General features: G+C 46.2%; 1 protein-coding gene across 4 annotated transcripts in view; it reads right to left on the bottom strand.

Annotated features, from left to right (window-relative positions):
- Positions 1 to 26,774, bottom strand: part of LOC110493556 (ubiquitin carboxyl-terminal hydrolase 43) — a 124,614-nt gene that overhangs the window by 6,009 nt on the left and 91,831 nt on the right. For all 4 annotated transcript variants that reach the window (XR_002469161.2, XR_002469162.2, XR_002469163.2 and 1 more), the window contains exons 9-15: positions 9,878 to 9,981; positions 4,565 to 4,642; positions 4,265 to 4,394; positions 3,607 to 3,726; positions 3,235 to 3,493; positions 2,814 to 2,972; positions 2,207 to 2,413 (exon numbers count right to left, since the gene is read on the bottom strand). Coding sequence is in view for 1 of the 4 variants with exons in the window: in XM_021567902.2 (XP_021423577.2) it covers positions 2,207 to 2,413; positions 2,814 to 2,972; positions 3,235 to 3,493; positions 3,607 to 3,726; positions 4,265 to 4,394; positions 4,565 to 4,642; positions 9,878 to 9,981 (1,057 nt within the window). In the remaining 3 variants the exon portion in view is untranslated. The remainder of the gene's footprint in view (positions 1 to 2,206; positions 2,414 to 2,813; positions 2,973 to 3,234; positions 3,494 to 3,606; positions 3,727 to 4,264; positions 4,395 to 4,564; positions 4,643 to 9,877; positions 9,982 to 26,774) is intronic.

Raw genomic sequence — 26,774 nt, 5'->3', positions numbered from 1 at the left:
CTTGACTTTGTTGTCCTTAAGCCATTTTGCCACAACTTTGGAAGTATGCTTGGGGTCATTGTCCATTTGGAAGACCCATTCGCGACCAAGCTTTAACTTCCTGACTGATGTCTTGAGATGTTGCTTCAATACGTCCACATCATTTTCCTTACCTCATGATGCCATCTATTTTGTGAAGTGCACCAGTCCCTCCTGCAGCAAAGCACCCCCACACCATGTTGCTGCCACCCCGGTGCTTCACGATTGGGATGGTGTTCTTCGGCTTGCAAGAATCCCCCTTTTTCCTCCAAACATAACGATGGGCATTATGGCCAAACAGTTCTATCCTGTTTCATCAGACATTGCTCCAAAAAGTAAGATCTTTGTCCCCATGTGCAGTTGCAAACCGTAGTCTGGCTTTTTTAAGGCAGTTTTGGAGCAGTGGCTTCTTCCTTGCTGAGTGGCCTTTCAGGTTATGTCGATATAGGACTCGTTTTACTGTGGGTATAGATACTTTTGTACCTGTTTCCTCCAGCATCTTCACAAGGTCCTTTGCTGTTGTTCTGGGATTGATATGCACGTTTCGTAACAAAGTATGTTCATCTCTAGGAGACAGAACGCGTCTCCTTCCTGAACAGTATGACGGCTGCGTGGTCCCATGGTGTTTATACTTGCATACTATTGTTTGTACAGATGAACGTGGTACCTTCAGGCATTTGGAAATTGCTCCCAAGGATGAACAAGACTTGTGGAGGTCTACCATTTCTTTTCTGAGATCTTGGCTGATTTATTTGGATTTTCCCATGATGTCAAGCAAAGAGGCACTACGTTGAAAGGTAGGCCTTGAAATACATCCACAGGTACACCTCCAATTGATTCAAATTATGTCAATTAGCATATCAGAAGCTTCCAAAGCCATGACATCATTATCTGGAATTTCCCATGCTGTTTAAAGGCACAGTCAACTTAGTGTATGTAAACCTCTGACCCACTGGAATTGTGATACAGTGAATTATAAGTTAAATAATCTGTCTGTAAACAATTGTTGGAAAAATGACTTGTGTCATGCACAAAGTAGATGTCCTAACCGACTTGCCAAAACTGTAGTTTGTTAACAAGAAATTTGTGGAGTGGTTGAAAAACGAGTGACTCCAACCTAAGTATATGTAAACTTCTGACTTCAACTGTATTTAGGCATGGACTGTGCATGTATAGGAAGAGATTACGTAAATGCACATCCACAGTTAGAGTAGAATGTGTTCAGCTAAACATTAAAGAGGTGATGCACTCTATGCTCACATGTGGCGTATTTTCAGCAACATGGAATAATAATAACCACTGATTAGATTTAGTTTTTCCAGATGCTCAAAGTGCTTTAAATAGGGGAGAAGTTGAGCCAAAGGGGAAAGTTGAGCCACCCTTGTTTCTGGGAAACCATACACAATAATCATTTGACCAAATATTTAGGATGAGGTCATCCTTTTCTCGAGTCTGTGAAGGAAGAAACCACATGGAAAAAGTGGTAAGCAAGTTAGGTCCAAAAAATGGATTTTCACAAAGCAAAACTAATTTATTGTGAATTTTTATGATGCTTGTGTCTAAACCAAAGTAGATCATTTTAAGATTGTTCTATACATCAGTTGGGGTCTCTATATGCTCAATATGTGGTCCTAAACCTAGCAGGAAAGTGCATCCTTGTATCTGTGTGGGATAATATAGCCAAAATGTTTGTCTTAGGGTAATTTGAGCCAATGGCTACTTGAGCAAATGTAAGTGTTTTCTTCCCAGGTGTAAGGCATTATCGCTGGGATATGAGGTAACAACAGGGCCTCAACAGTTTCCCGTGTGTATCAAGAATGGTCCAACACCCAAAGGACATCCAGCCAACTTGACACAACTTTGGAAAGCATTGGAGTCAACATGGGCCAGTGTCCCTGTGGAACACTTTTGACACCTTGTAGAGTCCATGCCCTGACAAATTGAGGCTGTTCTGAGGGCAAAAGGGGGTAATTAAATATTAATAAGCTATTCCCAATGTTTGGTATACTCAGTGTATGTAAATATCTTTGTTAGAAATAACACTGTTTCCCTTGACGGAGTGATGTTGAATGTAAACCACTCAACTTACCCCACTCTTCCCTACTGTAGTAATGGGAAAACTCACCACCACCACCCATCACCCTTCCACCACCAATGGAATGAAGACCTATGTTGTTGTTTTTTTTACCTTTCTTTGGTTTACCATGCATCTCATGTTTCCCAGGCCCCTCACCTTCCTCCTCTCTTGGGGGGTCATCAAGGAAGACGGGGGACTCCGGGGAGTCGTGGACAGAGGAGGGGCAGGTGGTGGAGGAGCGGGACACCAGACTACCCCTCTTACTGTCCCCATTCAGACGGACCAGCCAGTGGTCCGACATGGAGGAACTGGTGGAGCCTACAGAGGGGAGAGAGACGTTTCTGTGACTATGGGCACTGGACCAGAAAGACACCTACACATGTCAGTTCTAATCCAGTCAATACAGAAAACACACAGAAAAACTACACAGATAATTTCTATGTACAATAAAGCATTTAGCAATTGAAATATCACATTGAGGTTTTGCTGGTTCAGGTGGTTGGAGCATGGTGCTTGCAACACCATGTATTTCAGACATGAGTGAAACCTGCAGTTATGAGTTAACCTTTAGTGGATAAAGGCTGAATGGTCTTGATGTATCTAATACTACCTCTGTACGGAGTTCAGCTGTAATGGAATTGAACCCTGAGTGAACTCTCTCCTGTGATGTGTGTGTGTCCATGCCTGTGTGTTTGTGTGTGTGTGGTACACTACCCACCTCTGATTGAGCTGCTGGCGGACCAGGGGGGGATGACGTTACGTCTCTGGTAGAACAGTATGTAGGCCCCCCTGGTACACACCTCCTCCTCAGGCACCAGGTCCACACTGCTGTCGTCATAGCTGTACCACTGACCGTCCACTGAGTTCCTGCAGTACGCTGCAAGACGCACACAGGACTGTAGAGACAGGCTGCACCACAATCATTATGTCCTGGGTATAGTAATGTAAGTTGATGTGACCACTATAGAAGAGGGCACTGTACTGTTATGCATGTTCTATGTATCATCATTATTTGGCAGTAGGCATCTCTCTCACTAACAATATTCTCTCCTCACATCTCGATCAACAGCCAGTCAGTATGCCTCTCTCATCAACATCACGTCTCCTACATCAATGGTATATCAATGGCCAACCAGTACCTGTGTAATGTCCGCCATGCATCCCACCATGGTGGTTACACACTGCATAGAGGTCATAGAGGAAGTCAGGAGGCAGGGCCATGTCTGGGTGACTAATATGATGACTGCTGCCTTCAGGCTGTTTCCATGTGGGGGGCCAGGGTCCCAGGTCCCCCAGGTTCCTCATGCTCTGGGACCTCTTCACCACGTGGGGGGCCATGTCCAACCCAGCCAGGGGGAAGCGCACCTGGGTGGACAGCTTGTTGCGCCGCTCGCCCACCTGATTCATTGAATTTGAAACAACTATCAAGGTTAACACAATGAATGACTTATTTCCATTGTGGTGCTTTTGGGAAGAACGGCAATCCGCTACATGTGATCGGCTCCAGTTACCTGTCGGAAGCGTTTGAGGTGGAGGATGAGGATGTCGGGGAGGGTCCACAGGGACATCTTCACCATGCCCTGCTGGAGCTGCTTACAGTGGGGACACTTCCATGCGTCGTCTGGGGCCAGCTGGAGAGAACACACACACACACACGGTCAGTGGGGACACTTCCATGCGTCGTCTGGGGCCAGCTGGAGAGAACACACACACACACGGTCAGTGTTGAAGTCTCAGATAAAGTTAGTCTTCATACACTACGTTTGTCCAAAACCATATAAAAATACTCAGGGAGTGAGAGTGAGTGAGTGAGTGAGTGAGTGAGTGAGTGAGTGAGTGAGAGAGAGAGAGAGAGAGAGAGAGTGAGAGAGAGAGAGTGAGAGAGAGAGAGAGAGAGAGAGAGAGAGCGAGAGAGAGAGAGAGAGTGAGAGAGAGAGAGAGAGAGAGAGAGAGAGTGAGAGTGAGTAATCAACTTATGAATCGACTAATGCAGTATTAAAGCTGCTATATGTACTGTAACCTTTTGGTCGACTCGACCCAATTCACATAGAGATCTGTCATTCTCATTGAAAGGAGGTACAATTTCTGCATAGTGCATCTTTAATGTTCAGTACCCCAAGGGTAGGTTAAGACCAGTTGCATTGGACGGTATTGTATAGTCCATGTTACCTGTTCCTCTTTGGTGTAGAGCTGAAAGCAGTCGTCCAGGGTACAGCTGTGCTGCTGCAGGTGCTGCTGCTGCTGGACTCTCACACTCTCTGAGTCCTTCACCACCTCCTCCTGGATGTTACCAAACAGACTGACACACACACACACACGCAAAAAGTTGGGGTATGAGTGTGTGTGTTTGTGAGAGATTGAGCGAGATAAAGACAGAGTGAATCGTTCTACGCAATAAATAATGAATGTGTGTGTGTGTTTCTGAGTCAATTGATTTGGTGTGTGTACATGTGTATGTCCAGTGCTCACCATTCTTTGATCTTGTGTTCCCACTCAATCACCAGCTTCACGTGGGGTGGTCCTCCTGGGCCACATAACTTCAGGGCTCTGGAAAACATATTACATGATGAATACACACTATCTTCTGAGTACAAAGTCTACCAGACTACCACTGGGTACAATGTCTACTAGACTACCACTGGGTACAATGTCTACCAGACTACCACTGGGTACAATGTCTACTAGACTACCACTGGGTACAAAGTCTACCAGACTACCACTGGGTACAATGTCTCCCAGACTACCACTGGGTACAATGTCTACCAGACTAACACTGGGTACAATGTTTACCAGACTACCACTGGGTACAATGTTTACCAGACTACCACTGGGTACAATGTTTACCAGACTACCACTGGATGCAATGTTTACCAGACTACCACTGGGTACAATGTCTACCAGACTACCACTGGGTACAATGTTTACCAGACTACCTCTGGGTACAATGTCTACCAGACTACCACTGGGTACAATGTTTACCAGACTACCACTGGATGCAATGTTTACCAGACTACCACTGGGTACAATGTCTACCAGACTACCACTGGGTACAATGTTTACCAGACTACCACTGGGTACAATGTCTACCAGACTACCACTGGGTACAATGTTTACCAGACTACCACTGGGTACAATGTTTACCAGACTACCACTGGGCACAATGTCTACTAGACTACCACTGGGTACAAAGTCTACCAGACTACCACTGGGTACAAAGTCTACCAGACTACCACTGGGTACAATGTCTCCCAGACTACCACTGGGTACAGTGTCTACTAGACTACCACTGGATACAATGTCTACTAGACTACCACTGGATACAATGTCTACTAGACTACCACTGGGTACAATGTCTACCAGACTACCACTGGATACAGTGTCTACTAGACTACCACTGGGATAGAGCTGGCCTAGGTATCCCATACTGGCCTAGATACCTAGCTGGCCTAGGTATCCCATTTTTTCACATAGACAAAGGTTTGTGTCTCATACCTCAAGGATTACTGTTTTAAAATGCCATTACAATGGGAGTTGTATTATATGTCGTATTACACTGCATTTATCGAAGTCCATCTGTAACGTACACTGTAATACACATCAGTATTCTGCAGCATGATACTTGTAGTATTCCCAGTTTGTAAACAGTCGTCAAGCCTTCGGAATCCAAAAGTGTTAGACATTGTTTTGAGATGCCATCAGGTCCATGCTAACCTTTCCCTATTAGGTATGGTGTATGTGTGTGTGTGTGTGTGTGTGTGTGTGTGTGTGTGTGTGTGTAAACAAACATCAGTATTCTGTATTCTAAGTCAAGCCATTGTTTACCTGAGACTTCCATCACGGTAAAACATTCCTGACTCAAATGTACAGGTAATCTTTGTATTGAGTTTGATTGATGATAAGAGGGGCTGATGCAGTGGAACACAATGGGCACCGGTTAGTGGGCACAGTGGGAAGCTCTGAAATGCGCCACTAGGTGTCAGGCTTCCATAAGGTATTGACGCCAAGAGTAAAATCAAACCACCTTGATCATGGTGTTGATTACTAAACCAGCATGAAATGAAAGTGACTGAAAAGACATCCATTTAATGAAAGAGACTGCTTTCTGTTATAACTGTGAACTGAGTGCTCTGTACTCTTCTCTGTGACTTTCAACTGTTGCCAAGCAGCTGCCACAATAGACACGACACTGTTGTGTGACAAGGATCATTCGTCTCCCTTTTGGTCTCATTGACACAAAAGGGTGCTATAAAAGGCAAACCTTCAACGTCTCTCTCTTCAACAATCACTCTCCAGGAAACAGGGAGTTCTGAGGTAGAAACACAGACGGAGAAATCCATTTGGGGAATCAACTTAGTGTCTGAAGCACTGCTGTCAGAAGAACTATTCATTTGGTGTGTGAGTGTGTGTTTGCTTGTGTCCTTGAAAGTGTAAGTTGTAAAGGTAAGTTAGTCCTCGGTTGTGTCAGGTTGTGTGCTGCTGTCTGCCTTTGACTCGACCGAAGGTCACAGTCCCCGTGGCTACAGACAGACAGTAATGAGTGATGAATACACACTGAGATAGATCTAACACCTCCTCTACCTGCAGGACACTGGGACATAAAGGACACTGGGACGTAAAGGACACTGCTTCAATAGTGGATGTAGTCTGACATTTATCTGTGTGTGTGTGTGTTCGTGAACCAGGGAGATCGCTTTAGTTTGAAGTCAAAGTAGAGACATCCAACCAGGTCCCAAGAACGTGTAGAATTGCCTTCAAAACCGGCCACTAGGGGGAAAAGTGAGCGCTATTATTTTAAAGTAAGCTGTTGGCTTGCTAGGGCGTTGTGGACAGGGATGGTGGATGGGTGTAAAAGCTGCAATCTGGCGTTGAGGGTTTCGTGTTCAATCCCAGTGCTGGGCAATGGTATAATGCCTTCCCCAAACGTTCACCCCCAGCAAGTGGTTGTATTTAACTTATGGGGAGTTAGGTAACAGTGTCTCAACTTAAATGTCAAAAAACGACGTTTACCATGACTTCACCCATAGACGTTTGGAAAAACCTCTAATTTCAAAGTGAAACTGATACCTTGTTAGCATGGACAGGCGTGTGCACACATACTGTATGAGCACAAAGGACTGAATCTGTGACTCTTTATAATGTAAAGGATGTTTTTTGTGTGTATGTGTGTGTGTGTGTGTGTGTGTGTGTGTGTGTGTGTGTGTGTGTGTGTGTGTGTGTGTAATCATGTCTGGATGCATGTTTATTGTGTTCATCAATATCACCTCAGAATTAACAGCCAGCTTCGCTCCACAGACGACCGCGGCCCCATTAATTCCTTTCACGTTCACACATTATTCCAACCCGCCTTCAAATCCACACAGAAAACAATTGCAATTAAGGAAGAGAGGCTGCTTGTCAAAATGAATCTGACTGTGTAATTCAGAGCTGAAAAGTCTGCCACGGTCTGAACCCAACGTCTTAAATGCTTACTTATGACTTTACTAACTGGGGGGCAAAGAGCAGGCACTTAGGCACTATAGCAGAGCTGCTTATAGGATTTGTTTTTGTCTCTGTCATGGAATAGATTAAAATAAGAGTTACAGAGATGGGGACAGAGACAGAGTATGATGTCACTGTTATTCTTTTGCCTGGATAAAAATGCTAATCCCACGAAAGGAAATCAAGGAAGACAACCTAGTTTCCCCCCCTCTGAATTCCAATTGTGTTGACTGTATTTTCAGTACAGAATGACCATGTCAAGAGGCACTTGTGTCACAACTCTTTACAATGGATCTTTGTCATGTACTCGGACTTGGAATTCAGCCTCAATACACTCAGACAACAATGCCCTCTGATTCAAAGCACTATTGTGGTTCCAATGGCTCTTTCATACACATGCATGTGTGTCACACACACACACACACACGCTCCTTCAATGGCCATGCCTGTGTCTCATCCCTTGTCCGTCACACGCCATTCTAATTCCCTTGGAGAACAGTCCTACTTCTCAAACCCTCCCCTTTACCTTTCCTTTCCCTGCCGATCAACACCACTTCCTTTTATAATACCAGACCTCCTGATACCCTGAAGGAGCGGTTGAAATTAGCACCAGGGGAAAGAGCGAGAGAGAGAGAGACGTACACATGCATGCACACACTCCCAGAGAGGGTGGTAAGCCTGTCGAGCCCTTTCTTAGTGCCCTTGACCTTTCCCAGTGCCCTTTTCCAGTGTCCAGGGGCCACATCTTTGACCTTCAGAGGATCACTCATTCATGGGAGAGCGAAGCTCAGAACCCGTGAAGAGTGGCTGATGATGACACCATGCTCCCCTGCTGTACAGAGCTGTCCACCTACTCAGTCCTCAGGCAACCAGCTACTTGTCAGTCAGCTGCTATTCTCTCTGTCTCTCTCTCATCCTGTTTGTATACTTGATATGCGGAAAAAGTCTCCTGTCTCCCTGTGTTTGTGGCTTCCCCTCTGCCTCTAGCAGAAAACCTTCCTGACCACACACAGACCCAATGTGGTTCTTTCCTAAAGAGACTTTGTCTTTAATCGAATCTTGTTCATACCTGAAATTGTTGCCTCAGGCTATGTACTGTTTCTAAGGAACATCATGTTCGACATTGGCCAGGGAAAAGTCTATGAAATAACTTCCATATGACATGTTTGTAAAGCCAACGCTGTACAGAAGTCAATCCCCCAAGTCTCCTTGCATGTCCGTTTATGAAAAATGAGTTGGTGCAATTACATTGTAAGAGGAATACAGTAATGCTGTGTTTTGATGAAAATATTATTTTTTTCAACATAAAGACCAGACAGAATGGCTCCTCTCTAGCTTTAGGGAAGAACACAATTGATATAACAACGGAACCATGTTTTTGTTTATAACCGCATTGTAATTCAAGGACTTTGAGAACTGAATGGTCATGCTCTTGAGTGAGATGAATTGCCAGAACAAAGGATAACGAATAGTCAGCTAGGATACCACTTATTCCTTCTGGTACAATTCAACTCAAAGATGATTCAGACGTTTTTCTGATCCATCTATGTATCTCTGTATATAATGGGTCAGACGGTTTAACATTCGATGACACATCTTCTCTTGCCATTGCTGATGAGAGAAGGTCACACAGGCAACCCCTCTTCCCCGAACTCACCCTCCCCAAGACACGTTTACTTTTACCTAGCGTCTGACCCCATGTCCCACCTCCTCAATAGAACTCCTGTGGTTTGAGTCCTACTGCACTATACCGTCACATCACAGCAACAGCACGGCTTTAGATGGAGCTCCCTGTGGCTCCTACGACAGCTGAACCCGCTCTACAGAAGGGAGAATAAAGGCTCTTGTCTTATCTTCACTGCGACTTGATTCCTCTACCTTTTTACAGTGAGCCCCTCATGGCTCATTGTCTTCTCAAAGGCACTGTTTGCACAGAATAGGCAAGTGATCTCTACTTCAACATGGCATTCATTCACCTGTGATGTTTCTGAGTGTTCAGAGATACCGTGGTTTACCATTTTATGTCTGACAGTGAAAAAAAAAGATACTCCATGACAGGCATTTGAGTAGGCTTTATGTACAAATAGTACCTTAGTTTAGGTATTTTGACAGAGAGAGAGAGAGAGAGAGAGAGAGAGAGAGAGAGAGAGAGAGAGTGACAGAGAGAGAAAGAGAGAGTGTGAGAGAGAGTGAGAGAGAAAGAGAGAGAGAGAGAGAAAAAGAGAGAATGAAAGAGAAAGAGAGAGAGATAGGAGAGAGAAAGCGTGCGAGAGAGATGGATAATGCAGGTGCTGGTGGTCTTACCTGTCCACGGCAGGGTGGAAGAGAGGGCGTCCATCTTGTGGGGACAGGTAGCTGTAGGAGGCAGATCCTCCCACCACTCTGACCTTGAACAGCAACCCTGCATTCTATAGGGAGACACGGGCATTCAACGAGATAAGTGAGACATGAGATAAGACGAGGTAAGATGACACTAGAGGAGATATCGTACAAACTGTTTCTATAATACAAGTGCATTGTAATACTGTAAGAACACTGCGGGAGCAAGCAGTACGGTATCTTTCTTTTTACTAAAGTAAAAATGTATCACAAATGGGCATAGGTTCCACTCATAACAACAGCATTGTTAGCGGTGTCTCTAGCTCCACAGCTCCACCCTTGACTGAACAAGGTGCATTAGGAGATGAATTAGACAAGAGGGGCTAAGTTATTAGAAGGTAGAGAGGAGAATCACGTCCCAAATTAAACCTAATGGTCTCATTTGGAATGAAGGCCGCTGGAGAATAGAGCCGCAGCCAAGCATACAGAGAAATAAATTAGTAACGCTGCATCCCAAACGGCAACCTGTTCCCTACACAGTGCACTACTAGAGCCATAGGGCTCTGGTCAAAAGTAGTGCACTGTGTACGGAATAGGGTGTCACTTGGGATGCATCCTAGTTAATAAGACCGTAACCACCAAATGAAAATGGCAAAGAAGTATTTTGTTCGGGGGAGTGGACCATACATATGCGGTTGTGAGGCTATCTTTCGTAAGACCATAATGAACAAGTCATCGTTGATGAGCAATTAGGGTGAGTTAATAAGTGAGTTTAAGGGAAATTTGGAACTCGAGGGAACTTCTTTGGATGAGGGAGAGTGGAGTGAAAGTGAGTGGAGGAGGTGTGTGTGTGTGTGTGTGTTTGTGTGCATGTTGAAGATGAGATAAACACCTGTTTATTTAATGCCTGTGAAGATTTCATGTCATATCACTGTCTTTCTGGAGGATATTTGTACTACTTTTAATCTGTCTGGATTAGGGACAAATCAAGTGGGATTAAATATTAAACCGACATAGCCATGAGGAGAGAATATTCTTATCTTCCTTTTCAGCAAATGTTTGTATTTGTTGGGTACAGACACAAATGATCAAAAAACACAGCTTGCGAGAACAACAAACTGTATGGTGCAGAAAATACACCAAGCCTGGATGACTTGGTCAAAATCAAATGACACCCTACCTGTCTCAAATGACACCCTATTCCCTATATAGTGCACTACTTCTGCATGGGGTGCCATTTCCAACACACATGGGATCCTTTTCAAAGAGACACATCCTCCCGGAGCCTCAAAGTTATCTGTCTCGTACATTCTGATCCAACTTGTAGATTTGATCCAACAGTTATCAGCATACTGCCGACTGAACCAAATCAAATGTTATTTGTCACATGCGCTGAACACAACATTACAGTGAAATGCTTATCTACGAGCCTCTAACCAACAATGCAGTTTAAAGAAAAATATGAAAAAAAAGTAACAGGTAATTAAAGAGCAGCTGTAAAATAACAATAGCAAGACTATATACAGGGGGGTACCGGTACAGAGTCAATGTGCGGAGGCACCGGTTAGTCGAGGTAATTGAGGTAATATGTACATGTAGGTAGAGTTATTAAAGTGATAGATGATAACAACAGCGAGTACCAGCGGTGTAAAAGAGGGGGGGGGGCAATGCAAATAGTCTGGGTGGCCATTTGATTAGATGTTCAGGAGTCTTATGGCTTGGGGGTAGAAGCTGTTTAGAAGCCTCTTGGACCTAAACTCGGCGCTTGCCGTGCGGTAGCAGAGAGAACAGTCTATGACTAGGGTGGCTGGAGTCTTTGACCATTTTTAGAGCCTTCCTCTGACACCGCCTGGTATAGAGGTCCTGGATGGCAGGAAGCTTGGCCCCAGTGATGTACTGGGCCGTACGCACTACCCTCTGTAGTGCCTTGCGGTCGGAGGCCGAGCAGTTGCCATACCAGGCAGTGATGCAACCAGGATGCTCTCGATGGTGCAGCTGTAGAACCTTTTGAGAATCTGAGGACCCATGCCAAATCTTTTCAGTCTCCTGAGGGGGAATAGGTTTTGTCGTGCCCTCTTCAGGACTGTCTTGGTGTGCTTGGACCATGTTAGTTTGTTTGTGATGTGGACACCAAGGAACTTGAAGCTCTCAACCTGCTCCACTACAGCCCCGTCGATAAGAATGGGGGCGTGCCCTGTCCCCTTCTTTCTGTAGTCCACAATCATCTCCTTTGTCTGAAGTTGACACAATGCTAGAATGACTCATATGTAGGTGGGTACTAAAGCTTTTATGTAATATGGGATTTACCAAGTGCAAGATCTGACCTCTACAACACATGGTGTGGCAAGGAACTTACCACACCATTTTGATACAGATTTTTCTGCTCCCTAAATCATAATCCTTTATATGAACTGCAGCTTGGTCCATTGATAATGTATGAACTGCAGTTTGGTATGTTACTTTGATGTCAAGCTAATATGAAATGTGAATACAGATAGATAGATAGATAGATAGATAGATAGATAGATAGATAGATAGATAGATAGATAGAGAGGGTTCAAGGGAAGTTGAAGTATGTGATTACATAAAGTTTATACATTGAGCAGCCGACATGCATCAGTTATCTGATGTAACATTGTGTGTGAGCATGAAACATGGGGTCAAACTAAGGATCACATTAAAGGCCTAGTGCAGTCAAAAATGAGATTTTACTGTGTTTTATATATAGCTATACATACAGTGCCTTGCGAAAGTATTCGGCCCCCTTGAACTTTGCGACCTTTTGTCACATTTCAGGCTTCAAACATAAAGATATAAAACTGTATTTTTTTGTGAAGAATCAACAACAAGTGGGACACAATCATGAAGTGGAACGACATTTATTGGATATTTCAAACTTTTTTAACAAATCAAAAACTGAAAAATTGGGCGTGCAAAATTATTCAGCCCCCTTAAGTTAATACTTTGTAGCGCCACCTTTTGCTGCGATTACAGCTGTAAGTCGCTTGGGGTATGTCTCTATCAGTTTTGCACATCGAGAGACTGACATTTTTTCCCATTCCTCCTTGCAAAACAGCTCAAGCTCAGTGAGGTTGGATGGAGAGCATTTGTGAACAGCAGTTTTCAGTTCTTTCCACAGATTCCCGATTGGATTCAGGTCTGGACTTTGACTTGGCCATTCTAACACCTGGATATGTTTATTTTTGAACCATTCCATTGTAGATTTTGCTTTATGTTTTGGATCATTGTCTTGTTGGAAGACAAATCTCCGTCCCAGTCTCAGGTCTTTTGCAGACTCCATCAGGTTTTCTTCCAGAATGGTCCTGTATTTGGCTCCATCTGTCAGGAGCGTGAATGAGGACCCAAAAGCGAATTAACAAACAGAGTTTCTTTAATGATGAACACACGTGGGCTCAGATGGACAGGTAGATTCCGACAGGACAGGACAAGGTTGCAGCAAACATGACGATAGTCTGGCTCAGGCATGAAACACAACAAACAAGAATCCGACAAGGACAGGAGCAGAAACAGAGAGAGATATAGGGACCTAATCAGAGGGAAAAAGGGAACAGGTGGGAAAAGGGGTGACGAGGTGGTTAGGAGGAGACAAGGCACAGCTGGGGGAAAGAGGGGGAGAAAAGGTAACCTAACAACGACCAGCAGAGGGAGACAGGGTGAAGGGAAAGGACAGAGACAAGACACAACATGACAGTACATGACAGTACCCCCCCACTCACCGAGCGCCTCCTGGCGCACTCGAGGAGGAAACCTGGCGGCAACGGAGGAAATCCTCGATCAGCGCACGGTCCAGCACGTCCCGAGAGGGAACCCAACTCCTCTCCTCAGGACCGTACCCCTCCCAATCTACGAGGTACTGGTGACCACGGCCCCGAGGACGCATGTCCAAAATTCTACGGACCCTGTAGATGGGTGCGCCCTCGACAAGGATGGGGGGGGGGGGGGGAAGACGAGCGGGGGCGCGAAGGACGGGCTTGATGCAGGAGACATGGAAGACCGGGTGGACGCGACGAAGGTATCGCGGAAGAAGAAGTCGAACTGCGACAGGATTAATGACCCGAGAAATACGGAACGGACCAATGAACCGCGGGGTCAACTTGCGAGAAGCCGTCTTAAGGGGAAGGTTCTGAGTGGAGAGCCAAACTCTCTGACCGCGACAATATCTAGGACTCTTAGTTCTACGCTTATTAGCAGCCCTCACAGTCTGCGTCCTATAACGGCAAAGTGCAGACCTGACCCTCTTCCAGGTGCGCTCGCAACGTTGGACAAAAGCCTGAGCGGAGGGGACGCTGGACTCGGCGAACTGAGATGAGAACAGCGGAGGCTGGTACCCGAGGCTACTCTGAAAAGGAGATAGCCCGGTCGCAGACGAAGGAAGCGAGTTGTGGGCGTATTCTGCCCAGGGGAGCTGTTCTGACCAAGACGCAGGGTTATGAAAAGAAAGACTGCGTAAGATGCGACCAATAGTCTGATTGGCCCGTTCTGCTTGACCGTTAGACTGGGGGTGAAAGCCGGAAGAGAGACTGACGGAAGCCCCAATCAAACGGCAAAACTCCCTCCAAAATTGAGACGTGAATTGCGGACCTCTGTCCGAAACGACGTCTGACGGAAGGCCATGAATTCTGAAAACATTCTCGATGATGATTTGTGCCGTCTCTTTAGCAGAAGGAAGCTTAGCAAGGGGAATGAAATGAGCCGCCTTAGAGAACCTATCGACAACCGTAAGAATAACAGTCTTCCCCGCTGACGAAGGCAGTCCGGTGACAAAATCTAAGGCGATGTGAGACCACGGTCGAGAGGGAATAGGAAGCGGCCTGAGACGGCCGGCAGGAGGAGAGTTACCGGACTTAGTCTGCGCGCAGACCGAACAAGCAGCCACGAAACGACGCGTGTCATGCTCCCGGGTGGGCCACCAAAAACGCTGGCGAATGGAAGCAAGCGTACCCCGAACGCCAGGGTGGCCGGCTAACTTGGCAGAGTGAGCCCACTGAAGAACGGCCAGACGAGTAGGAACGGGAACGAAAAGAAGGTTCCTAGGACAAGCGCGCGGCGACGGAGTGTGAGTGAGCGCTTGTTTTACCTGCCTCTCAATTCCCCAGACAGTCAACCCGACAACACGCCCCTCAGGGAGAATCCCCTCGGGGTCAGTGGAGGCTACTGAAGAACTGAAGAGACGAGACAAAGCATCAGGCTTGGTGTTCTTAGAGCCCGGACGATAAGAAATCACGAACTCGAAACGAGCGAAAAACAGCGCCCAACGCGCCTGACGCGCATTAAGTCGTTTGGCAGAACGGATGTACTCAAGGTTCCTATGGTCAGTCCAAACGACAAAAGGAACGGTCGCCCCCTCCAACCACTGTCGCCATTCGCCTAGGGCTAACCGGATGGCGAGCAGTTCGCGGTTACCCACATCATAGTTACGTTCCGACGGCGACAGGCGATGAGAAAAATACGCGCATGGGTGGACCTTGTCGTCAGAGAGGGAGCGCTGAGAAAGGATGGCTCCCACGCCCACCTCTGACGCGTCAACCTCGACAACGAACTGTCTAGAGACGTCAGGTGTAACAAGGATAGGAGCGGATGTAAAACGATTCTTGAGGAGATCAAAAGCTCCCTGGGCGGAAACGGACCACTTAAAGCACGTCTTGACAGAAGTAAGGGCTGTGAGAGGAGCTGCCACCTGACCGAAATTACGGATGAAACGACGATAGAAGTTCGCGAAGCCGAGAAAGCGCTGCAGCTCGACGCGTGACTTAGGGACGGGCCAATCAATGACAGCTTGGACCTTAGCGGGATCCATCTTAATGCCTTCAGCGGAAATAACAGAACCGAGAAATGTGACGGAGGAGGCATGAAAAGTGCACTTCTCAGCCTTCACAAAAAGACAATTCTCTAAAAGGCGCTGGAGGACACGTCGAACGTGCTGAACATGAATCTGGAGTGACGGTGAAAAAAATCAGGATATCGTCAAGGTAAACGAAAACAAAGATGTTCAGCATGTCTCTCAGGACATCATTGACTAATGCCTGAAAGACAGCTGGAGCGTTAGCGAGGCCGAAAGGAAGAACCCGGTATTCAAAGTGCCCTAACGGAGTGTTAAACGCCGTCTTCCACTCGTCCCCCTCCCTGATGCGCACGAGATGGTAAGCGTTACGAAGGTCCAACTTAGTGAAAAACCTGGCTCCCTGCAGGATCTCGAAGGCTGAAGACATAAGAGGAAGCGGATAACGATTCTTCACTGTTATGTCATTCAGCCCTCGATAATCTATGCAGGGGCGCAGAGACCCGTCCTTCTTCTTGACAAAAAAAAACCCCGCTCCGGCGGGAGAGGAGGAGGGGACTATGGTACCGGCGTCAAGAGCTACAGACAAATAATCTTCGAGAGCCTTACGTTCGGGAGCCGACAGAGAGTATAGTCTACCCCGGGGGGGGGTGGTTCCCGGAAGGAGATCAATACTACAATCATACGACCGGTGTGGAGGAAGAGAGGTGGCCCTGGACCGACTGAACACCGTGCGCAGATCGTGATATTCCTCCGGCACCCCTGTCAAATCACCAGGCTCCTCCTGTGAAGAAGAGACAGAGGAAACAGGAGGGATAGCAGACATTAAACATTTCACATGACAAGAGACGTTCCAGGAGAGGATAGAATTACTAGACCAATTAATGGAAGGATTATGACAAACTAGCCAGGGATGGCCCAAAACAACAGGTGTAAAAGGTGAACGAAAAATTAAAAAAGAAATGGTTTCACTATGATTACCAGAAACAGTGAGGGTTAAAGGTAGCGTCTCACGCTGAATCCTGGGGAGAGGACTACCATCCAGGGCGAACAAGGCCGTGGGCTCCTTTAACTGTCTGAGAGGAATGTCATGTTCCCGAGCCCAGGTCTCGTCCATAAAACAGCCCTCCGCCCCAGAGTCTATTAAGGCACTGCAGGAAGCTGACGAACCGGTCCAGCGTAGATGGACCGACAAGGTAGTGCAGGATCTTGAAGGAGAGACAGGAGTAGTAGCGCTCACCAGTAGCCCTCCGCTTACTGACGAGCTCTGGCCTTTTACTGGACATGAAGTGACAAAATGACCAGCGGAACCGCAATAGAGACAGAGGCGGTTGGTGATTCTCCGTTCCCTCTCCTTAGTCGAGATGCGGATACCTCCCAGCTGCATGGGCTCAGCACCCGAGCCGGCAGAGGAAGATGGTAGTGATGCGGAGAGGGAGGCGACGGAGAGCGCGAGCTCCTTTCCACGAGCTCGGTGACGAAGATCAACCCGTCGCTCAATGCGAATAGCGAGTTCAATCAAGGAATCCACGCTGGAAGGAACCTCCCGGGAGAGAATCTCATCCTTTACCTCTGCGCGGAAACCCTCCAGAAGACGAGCGAGCAAGGCCGGCTCGTTCCAGCCACTGGAGACAGCAAGAGTGCGAAACTCAATAGAGTAGTCTGTTATGGATCGATTGCCTTGACATAGGGAAGACAGGGCCCTGGAAGCCTCCTCCCCAAAAACAGATCGATCAAAAACCCGTATCATCTCCTCCTTAAAGTCTTGATACTGGTTAGTACACTCAGCCCTTGCCTCCCAGATTGCCGTGCCCCACTCACGAGCCCGTCCAATAAGGAGAGATATGACGTAGGCGACACGAGCAGTGCTCCTGGAGTAAGTGTTGGGCTGGAGAGAAAACACAATATCACACTGGGTGAGGAACGAGCGGCATTCAGTGGGCTCCCCAGAGTAACACGGCGGGTTATTGATTCTGGGCTCCGGAGATTCGAAAGCCCTGGAAGTGGCCGGTGGATCGAGGCGGAGATGGTGAACCTGTTCTGTGAGGTTGGAGACTTGGGTGGCCAGGGTCTCAACGGCATGTCGAGCAGCAGACAATTCCTGCTCGTGTCTGCCTAGCATCGCTCCCTGGATCTCGACGGCTGAGTGGAGAGGATCCGAAGTCGCTGGGTCCATTCTTGGTCGGATTCTTCTGTCAGGAGCGTGAATGAGGACCCAAAAGCGAATTAACAAACAGAGTTTCTTTAATGATGAACACACGTGGGCTCAGATGGACAGGTAGATTCCGACAGGACAGGACAAGGTTGCAGCAAACATGACGATAGTCTGGCTCAGGCATGAAACACAACAAACAAGAATCCGACAAGGACAGGAGCAGAAACAGAGAGAGATATAGGGACCTAATCAGAGGGAAAAAGGGAACAGGTGGGAAAAGGGGTGACGAGGTGGTTAGGAGGAGACAAGGCACAGCTGGGGGAAAGAGGGGGAGAAAAGGTAACCTAACAACGACCAGCAGAGGGAGACAGGGTGAAGGGAAAGGACAGAGACAAGACACAACATGACAGTACATGACACCATCCATCTTCCCATCAATTTTAACCATCTTCCCTGTCCCTGCTGAAGAAAAGCAGGCCCAAACCATGATGCTGCCACCACCATGTTTGACAGTGGGATGGTGTGTTCAGCTGTGTTGCTTTTACGCCAAACATAACGTTTTGCATTGTTGCCAAAATGTTCAATTTTGGTTTCATCTGACCAGAGCACCTTCTTCCACATGTTTGGTGTGTCACCCAGGTGGCTTGTGGCAAACTTTAAACAACACTTTTTATGGATATCTTTAAGAAATGGCTTTCTTCTTGCCACTCTTCCATAAAGGCCAGATTGATGCAATATAAGACTGATTGTTGTCCTATGGACAGAGTCTCCCACCTCAGCTGTAGATCTCTGTAGTTCATCCAGAGTGATCATGGGCATCTCTGATCAGTCTTCCTCTTGTATGAGCTGAAAGTTTAGAGGGACGGCCAGGTCTTGGTAGATTTGCAGTGGTCTGATACTCCTTCCATTTCAATATTATCGCTTGCACAGTGCTCCTTGGGATGTTTAAAGCTTGGGAAATCTTTTTGTATCCAAATCCGGCTTTAAACTTCTTCACAACAGTATCTCGGACCTGCCTGGTGTGTTCCTTGTTCTTCATGATGCTCTCTGCGCTTTTAACGGACCTCTGAGACTATCACAGTGCAGGTGCATTTATACGGAGACTTGATTACACACAGGTGGATTGTATTTATCCTCATTAGTCATTTAGGTCAACATTGGATCATTCAGAGATCCTCACTGAACTTCTGGAGAGAGTTTGCTGCACTGAAAGTAAAGGGGCTGAATAATTTTGCACGCCCAATTTTTAAGTTTTTGATTTGTTAAAAAAGTTTGAAATATCCAATAAATGTCGTTCCACTTCATGATTGTGTCCCACTTGTTGTTGATTCTTCACAAAAAAATACAGTTTTATATCTTTATGTTTGAAGCCTGAAATGTGGCAAAAGGTCGCAAAGTTCAAGGGGGCCGAATACTTTCGCAAGGCACTGTATCCACACTATGAGTTTGGAATAATACTGTGAAACTGTGAAAATGATGATAATGCCCTTTTAGTGTAAGAGCTGTTTGAAAAGATTGGCTGAAATGTCTAGACTGTTTTGGTGGTGTAACGATGTACGCGGAAAGTCGGGAAGCAAGTTCAGGGAGTGAATCCGTTGAATAAATAAAAGAACAAAACAAGAAACACAAACAGCGCACCGACTTAGAACAGGAACAATGACGACTGGGGATGAAACCAAAGGGAGTGACATATAAAGGGCAGGTAATCAAGGAGGTGACGGAGACCAGGTGAGTGTCATAATGCGCATAACGATGGTGACAGGTGTGCGCCATTTCGAGCAGTCTGGTGACCTAGAGGCCGGAGAGGGAGCCCTCGTGACTAGATGCACTGAGCAGAGTGGGGGAGTTATGTCAGCATCCATACATCACACTGTGGCTTCTGCCCTGATAACACACAGATTTGATCCAGAATACAGGGAGAGACTAAAGACAAGACCGGTATTACGTAGACCGGTATGTCCTCAGTTTGTTACAGTGGATCCACTATAGACATTATAAGTACTGTAAGCAATGAGCCCCTTCCCCTGGCCATCCTGCATTCACTATACACTGTAGGGCTACTCTACACACACATTAAGCAGGAACCATGGTTTGGTACACATGCATTATTTATGACATGACTTGAAAATGTATACTTATGTAACATTAACCTATTAAAAGCAGTACTGTAGTAATGAGGTTTGTGCAGTAGGCTATAGGCCCAAAACATTATCTCTGCATATTGCCCTGCCAATGCATTGTTGTTCTTCTCAGACCATATTAAATGGTTCAACATGGGAACATGATGCCTACCCGGCGCGCAGGGCAGCTGAATCAGGTGTACCTATCGTCAACAGTGTGAGACATATTTAAAAAATATTAATGTATGTTTTTTTTTTTTTACATAAATGACCGACTAGGAATGCCTTGGAGATCGACCAGTCAGTGACCACTGCTATAGACAATGACCCCCTCACACTTCACCTTGACACTTGCCTTTTATTCACACAACTATCCTCAGCTCCTAAGGCGGGCTGCCCTGTCGCTATGGGAGACGCCATGGTGATAGTGTAGTGTTTGACAAGGAGGCCTTATCCAGAGCAAACAGCGCTGGGCTCAAAGTCAAGGTAGTGCAAAGGGTGATAAGCCCCAAACAAGGTCCTACCCCCACAGAGAAGGAACTATTTCTTTACACCTAATGTTGACACACTGATATGCATCTCCACGGCAACAAGCTCTTTGTTAAGTTAACTCCGTCAAGCTGTGTGACCATCAACTGCACTGTCTGGTTCCCTTTATTTCTCATTCATAGCAAAGCTGTATGCAGACTGAATTCACAGTTAAGTTCCAGGACAGAATTATTGTTTGGCATTTACTTGTATTTGAGGCGTTTGTTTGACTCCCTGGGGGATCTTTCACTTCAAAGTGTAGTTTGTCCTGCTTTCTCATGTCATTCTTATTTGTTTTGTGGTAGAGGAAATTCACAAGATGTTGTGGCACCTCCTGTGGGTTTCTCAACAACATACAGTGCCTTCAGAAAGTGTTCATACCCCTTGACACATTCTGTTGTATTACAGCCTGAATATAACATTTATTAAAATCATCTACAGACAATACCCCATAATGAAAAAATGAAGTTTTTAGAAAGAAAAAAAAAACAGCATCTCGCGCATCAGCAGGGGTGACCGGTCCGCTCTTGATCCCCGGGTTCGTCCCCTTTGACTGCGTCCTGCGGCAGGAGCCGCGCGTCGGGGAGGGGGTACGGTCACGTATACTCCCTCTCCGGCCTCTAGGTCTTCAGGCTGCTGATTAACCCGCACGCCTGTCACCATCGTCTCACGCACCTGTACCTCACGACACTCACCTGGACTCCCATCACCTCCTTGATTATCTTCCCAATATCTGTCACTCCCCTTGGTTCTTTCCTCAGGTCTCGTTGACTCTGTTTTCATGTCGGTGCGTTGTTTGTGTTACGTGCTTATTGTTTCAGTTATTTATTCAAACACTCACTCCCTGCCCTTGCTTCCCGACTCTCAGCGCACTTGTTACACATCTAGAGTTAATTACTATGGTGAGAGAACAATGGGGCTGTCCTGGCAGTTACAAGGAGCAGTGACACAGCAGATAATGTGTCTCAGGCAGAGTCTAAACTGACTGGGTGTAAATGGAGAGTCCTGAGACAGTCCCTACGGCCAATCCGGTTAAATGAACGCCTCCCGTTTGAAATGAAAGCCAACTCCCTCTCATGATGGGGTTATTTTATCCAGGAAGTTGTTGAGGACTCAAGAGCACACGGACGCACACACACGGTGGCTTGTGTCTTAAGAGTGTCTGCATACGTTCCAAATGGCGCCGGACGAAATGGCAGCAGTTTTACGGGCGCCTTATCAATTGTACTATTATGTGTGTTTTTTCGCGTTATTTGTAACTTATTTTGTACATAATGTTTCTGCCACCGTATCTTACGGCAAAAAATAACTCCTCCTAGGATTAGAAAAATAGTTCGTAAGGGGCCGCAGAAGGCGAGTGGGAAAGCTGCCGTTACTGTCAATATTACTCGCCAACATACAATCATTGGACAATAAATTAGACGAGGTACGATCACGAAAATCCTACCAACAGGACATCAAAAACTGTAACATCACATGTTTCACGGAATTGTGGCTGAATAATTTAATGGATATTCAGCTAGCAGGGTATATACAGTGCCTTGCGAAAGTATTCGGCCCCCTTAAACTTTGCGACATTTTGCCACATTTCAGGCTTCTAACATAAAGATATAAAACTGTATTTTTTTTGTGAAGAATCAACAACAAGTGGGACACAATCATGAAGTGGAACGACATTTATTGGATATTTCAAACTTTTTTAACAAGTCAAAAACTGAAAAATTGGCCGTGCAAAATTATTCAGCCCCCTTAAGTTAATACTTTGTAGCGCCACCTTTTGCTGCGATTACAGCTGTAAGTCGCTTGGGGTATGTCTCTATCAGTTTTGCACATCGAGAGACTGAAATGTTTTCCCATTCCTCCTTGCAAAACAGCTCAAGCTCAGTGAGGTTGGATGGAGAGCATTTGTGAACAGCAGTTTTCAGTTCTTTCCACAGATTCTCGATTGGATTCAGGTCTGGACTTTGACTTGGCCATTCTAACACCTGGATATGTTTATTTTTGAACCATTCCATTGTAGATTTTGCTTTATGTTTTGGATCATTGTCTTGTTGGAAGACAAATCTCCGTCCCAGTCTCAGGTCTTTTGCAGACTCCATCAGGTTTTCTTCCAGAATGGTCCTGTATTTGGCTCCATCTATCTTCCCATCAATTTTAACCATCTTCCCTGTCCCTGCTGAAGAAAAGCAGGCCCAAACCATGATGCTGCCACCACCATGTTTGACAGTGGGGATGGTGTGTTCAGGGTGATGAGCTGTGTTGCTTTTACGCCAAACATAACGTTTTGCATTGTTGCCAAAAAGTTCAATTTTGGTTTCATCTGACCAGAGCACCTTCTTCCACATGTTTGGTGTGTCACCCAGGTGGCTTGTCGCAAACTTTAAACAACACTTTTTATGGATATCTTTAAGAAATGGCTTTCTTCTTGCCACTCTTCCATAAAGGCCAGATTTGTGCAATATACGACTGATTGTTGTCCTATGGACAGAGTCTCCCACCTCAGCTGTAGATCTCTGCAGTTCATCCAGAGTGATCATGGGCCTCTTGGCTGCATCTCTGATCAGTCTTCTCCTTGTATGAGCTGAAAGTTTAGAGGGACGGCCAGGTCTTGGTAGATTTGCAGTGGTCTGATACTCCTTCCATTTCAATATTATCGCTTGCACAGTGCTCCTTGGGATGTTTAAAGCTTGGGAAATATTTTTGTATCCAAATCCGGCTTTAAACTTCTTCACAACAGTATCTCGGACCTGCCTGGTGTGTTCCTTGTTCTTCATGATGCTCTCTGTGCTTTTAACGGACCTCTGAGACTATCACAGTGCAGGTGCATTTATACGGAGACTTGATTACACACAGGTGGATTGTATTTATCATCATTAGTCATTTAGGTCAACATTGGATCATTCAGAGATCCTCACTGAACTTCTGGAGAGAGTTTGCTGCACTGAAAGTAAAGGGGCTGAATAATTTTGCACGCCCAATTTTTCAGTTTTTGATTTGTTAAAAAAGTTTGAAATATCCAATAAATGTCGTTCCACTTCATGATTGTGTCCCACTTGTTGTTGATTCTTCACAAAAAAATACAGTTTTATATCTTTATGTTTGAAGCCTGAAATGTGGCAAAAGGTCGCAAAGTTCAAGGGGGCCGAATACTTTCGCAAGGCACTGTAGGCTGTACCGGCTAAGACGAGGGGAGGGGGGGGGGGGGGGGGGTGGTCTGTGCATATTTGTAAACAACAGCTGGTGCACGAAATCTAAGGAAGTGTCTAAATTTTGATGGCCTGAAGTAGAGTATCTTATGATAAACTGTACACAACACTATTTGCCGATAGAGTTTTCATCTATACTTTTCGTGGCTGTTTATTTACCACCACAGACAGATGCTGGCACTAAGACTGCACTCAGTTAGCTGTATAAGGAAATAGGCAAACAGGAAACCGCTCACCCAGAGGCAGCGCTCCTAGTGGCCAGAGACTTTGATGCAGGGAAACTTAAATCAGTTTTACCTAATCTCTATCAACGCGCAATTGGAGGGAAAAAACATTCTAGATCACCTGTACTGCACACACAGAGACGCGTACAAAGCTCTCCCTCGCCCTCCATTTGGTAAATCTGACCACAATTCTATCCTCCTGATTCCTGCTTACAAGCAAAAATTAAAGCAGGAAGCACCAGTGACTCGGTCTTTAAAAAAGTAGTCAGATGAAGCAGATGCTAAACTACAGGACTATTTTGCTATCACAGACTGGAACATGTTACTCATACTCAGCTAATTGGATGCAGTCTATCATAGTGCCATCTGTTTTGTCACCAATGCCCCATATACTACCCACCACTGCGACCTGTATGCTCTCGTTGGCTGGCCCTCGCTTCATATTTGTCAACAAACCCACTGGCTCCAGGTCATCTATAAGTCATTGCTAGGTAAAGCCCCGCCTTATCTCAGCTCACTGGTCACCATAGCAGCACCCACCTGTAGAACGTGCTCCAGCAGGTATATTTCACTGGTCACCCCCAAAGCCAATTCCTCATTGGTCGCCTTTCCTTCTAGTTCTCTGCTGCCAATGACTGGAATGAACTGCAAAAATAACTGAAGCTGGAGACTCATATCTCCCTCACTAAGTTTAAGCATCAGCTGTCAGAGCAGCTCACAGATCACTGCATCTGTACATAGCCCATCTGTTAATAGCCCATCCAACTACCTCATCCCCATACTGTTATTTGTTTATTTTTCTCCTTTTCACCCCAGTATCTCTACTTACACATTCATCTTATGCACATCAATCACTCCAGTGTTTAATTGCTATATTGTAATTATTTCGCCGCTATGGCCTATTTACTGCCTTACCTCCCTTAACATACCTCATTTTCACACACTGTATATAGACTTTTTCTATCGTATTATTGACTGTATGTTTGTTAATTCCATGTGTAACTCTGTTGTTGTTTGTGTCGCACTGCTTTGCTTTATCTTGGCCAGGTCGCAGTTGTAAATGAGAACTTGTTCTCAACTAGCCTACCTGGTTAAATAAAAGGTGAAATAAAAAATGTTCTGGGATTCTTCCAATTGCATTGAGGAGTACACCACATCAGTCACTGGCTTTATCAATAAGTGCATTGAGGACGTCGTTCCCACAGTGACTGTACGTACATACCCCAACCAAAAGCCATGGATTACAAGCAACATTCGCACTGAGCTAAAGGGTAGAGCTGCCGCTTTCAAGGTGCGGGACTCTAACCCGGAAGTTGATAAAAAATCCTGCTATGCCCTGCGACGAACCATCAAACAGGCAAAGCGTCAGTACAGGACTAAGATTGAATCATACTACACAGGCTACGACGCTCGTCTTATGTGGCAGGGCTTGCAAACTATTACAGACTACAAAGGGAAGCACAGCTGTGAGCTGCCCAGTGACACGAGCCAACCAGACGAGCTAAATCACTGCTATGCTCGCTTCGATGCAAGCAAACACTGAGGCATGCATGAGAGCATCAGCTGTTCCGGAACACTGTGCGATCACGCTCTCAAGTAGCCGACGTGAGTAAGACCTTTAAACAGGTAAACATTCACAAGGCCGCGGGGCCTGACGGATTACCAGGACGGACGTGTGCTCCGTGCATGTGCTGACCAACTAGCAGGTGTCTTCACTGACATTTTCAAAACGCTCCTGATTGAGTCTGAAATACCAACATGTTTCAAGCAGACCACCATAGTCCCGGTGCCCAAGAACACTAAGGCAACCTGCCAAAATGACTACAGACCGAAGCACTCATGTGCGTAGCCATGAAGTGCTTTGAAAGGCTGGTAATGGCTCACATCAACACCATTATCCCAGAAACCCTAGACCCACTCCAATTTGCATACCGCCCAAACAGATCCACAGATGATGTAATCTCTATTGCACTCTACACTGCCCTTTCCCATCTGGACAAAGGAACACCTACGTGAGAATGCTATTCATTGACTACAGCTCAGCGTTCAACACCATAGTGCCCTCAAAGCTCATTACTAATCTAAGGATCCTGGGACTCAACACCTCCTTCTGCAACTGGATCCTGGACTTCCTGACGGGCCGTCCCCAAGTGGTGATGGTAGGTAGCAACACATCTACCACGCTGATCCTCAACACTGGAGCCCCTCAGGGGTGCGTGCTCAGTCCCCTCCTGTACTCCCTGTTCACCCACGACTGACGAGACAGCCTACAGGGAGGAGGTCAGAGACCTGGCCGTGTGGTGCCAGAATAACAACCTATCCCTCAGCGTAACCAAGACTAAGGAGATGATTATGGACTACAGGAAAAGGAGGACCGAGCATGCCCCCATTCTCATCGACGGGGCTGTAGTGGAGCAGGTTGTGAGCATCACCACATCACCAACAAACTAGAATGGTCCAAACACACCAAGACAGTCGTGAAGAGGGCACGACAAAGCCTATTCCCTCAGGAAACTAAAAAGATTTGGCATGGGTCCTCAGATCCTCAAAAGGTTCTACAGCTGCAACATCGAGAGCATCCTAACTGGTTGCATCACTGCCTGGTTCGGCAACTGCTCGGCCTCCGACCACAAGGCACTACAGAGTACGGCCCAGTACATCACCATCCAGGACCTCGACACCAGGCTCTGTCAGAGGAAGGCCCTAAAAAATTGTCAAAGACCCCAGCCACCCAGGTCATAGACTGTTCTCTCTACTACCACATGGCAAGCAGTACCGGAGCGCCAAGTCTAGGACCAAAAGGCTTCTCAACAGCTTTTACCCCCAAGCCATAAGAATTCTGAACAGGT

This window comes from Oncorhynchus mykiss, chromosome 17, assembly GCF_013265735.2.
Source record: "Oncorhynchus mykiss isolate Arlee chromosome 17, USDA_OmykA_1.1, whole genome shotgun sequence".
NCBI classification, from domain to species: Eukaryota; Metazoa; Chordata; class Actinopteri; order Salmoniformes; family Salmonidae; genus Oncorhynchus; species Oncorhynchus mykiss.
The sequence above is the reverse complement of the archived record's forward strand: the minus strand, read 5'-3'. Positions and strand labels throughout refer to the sequence as shown.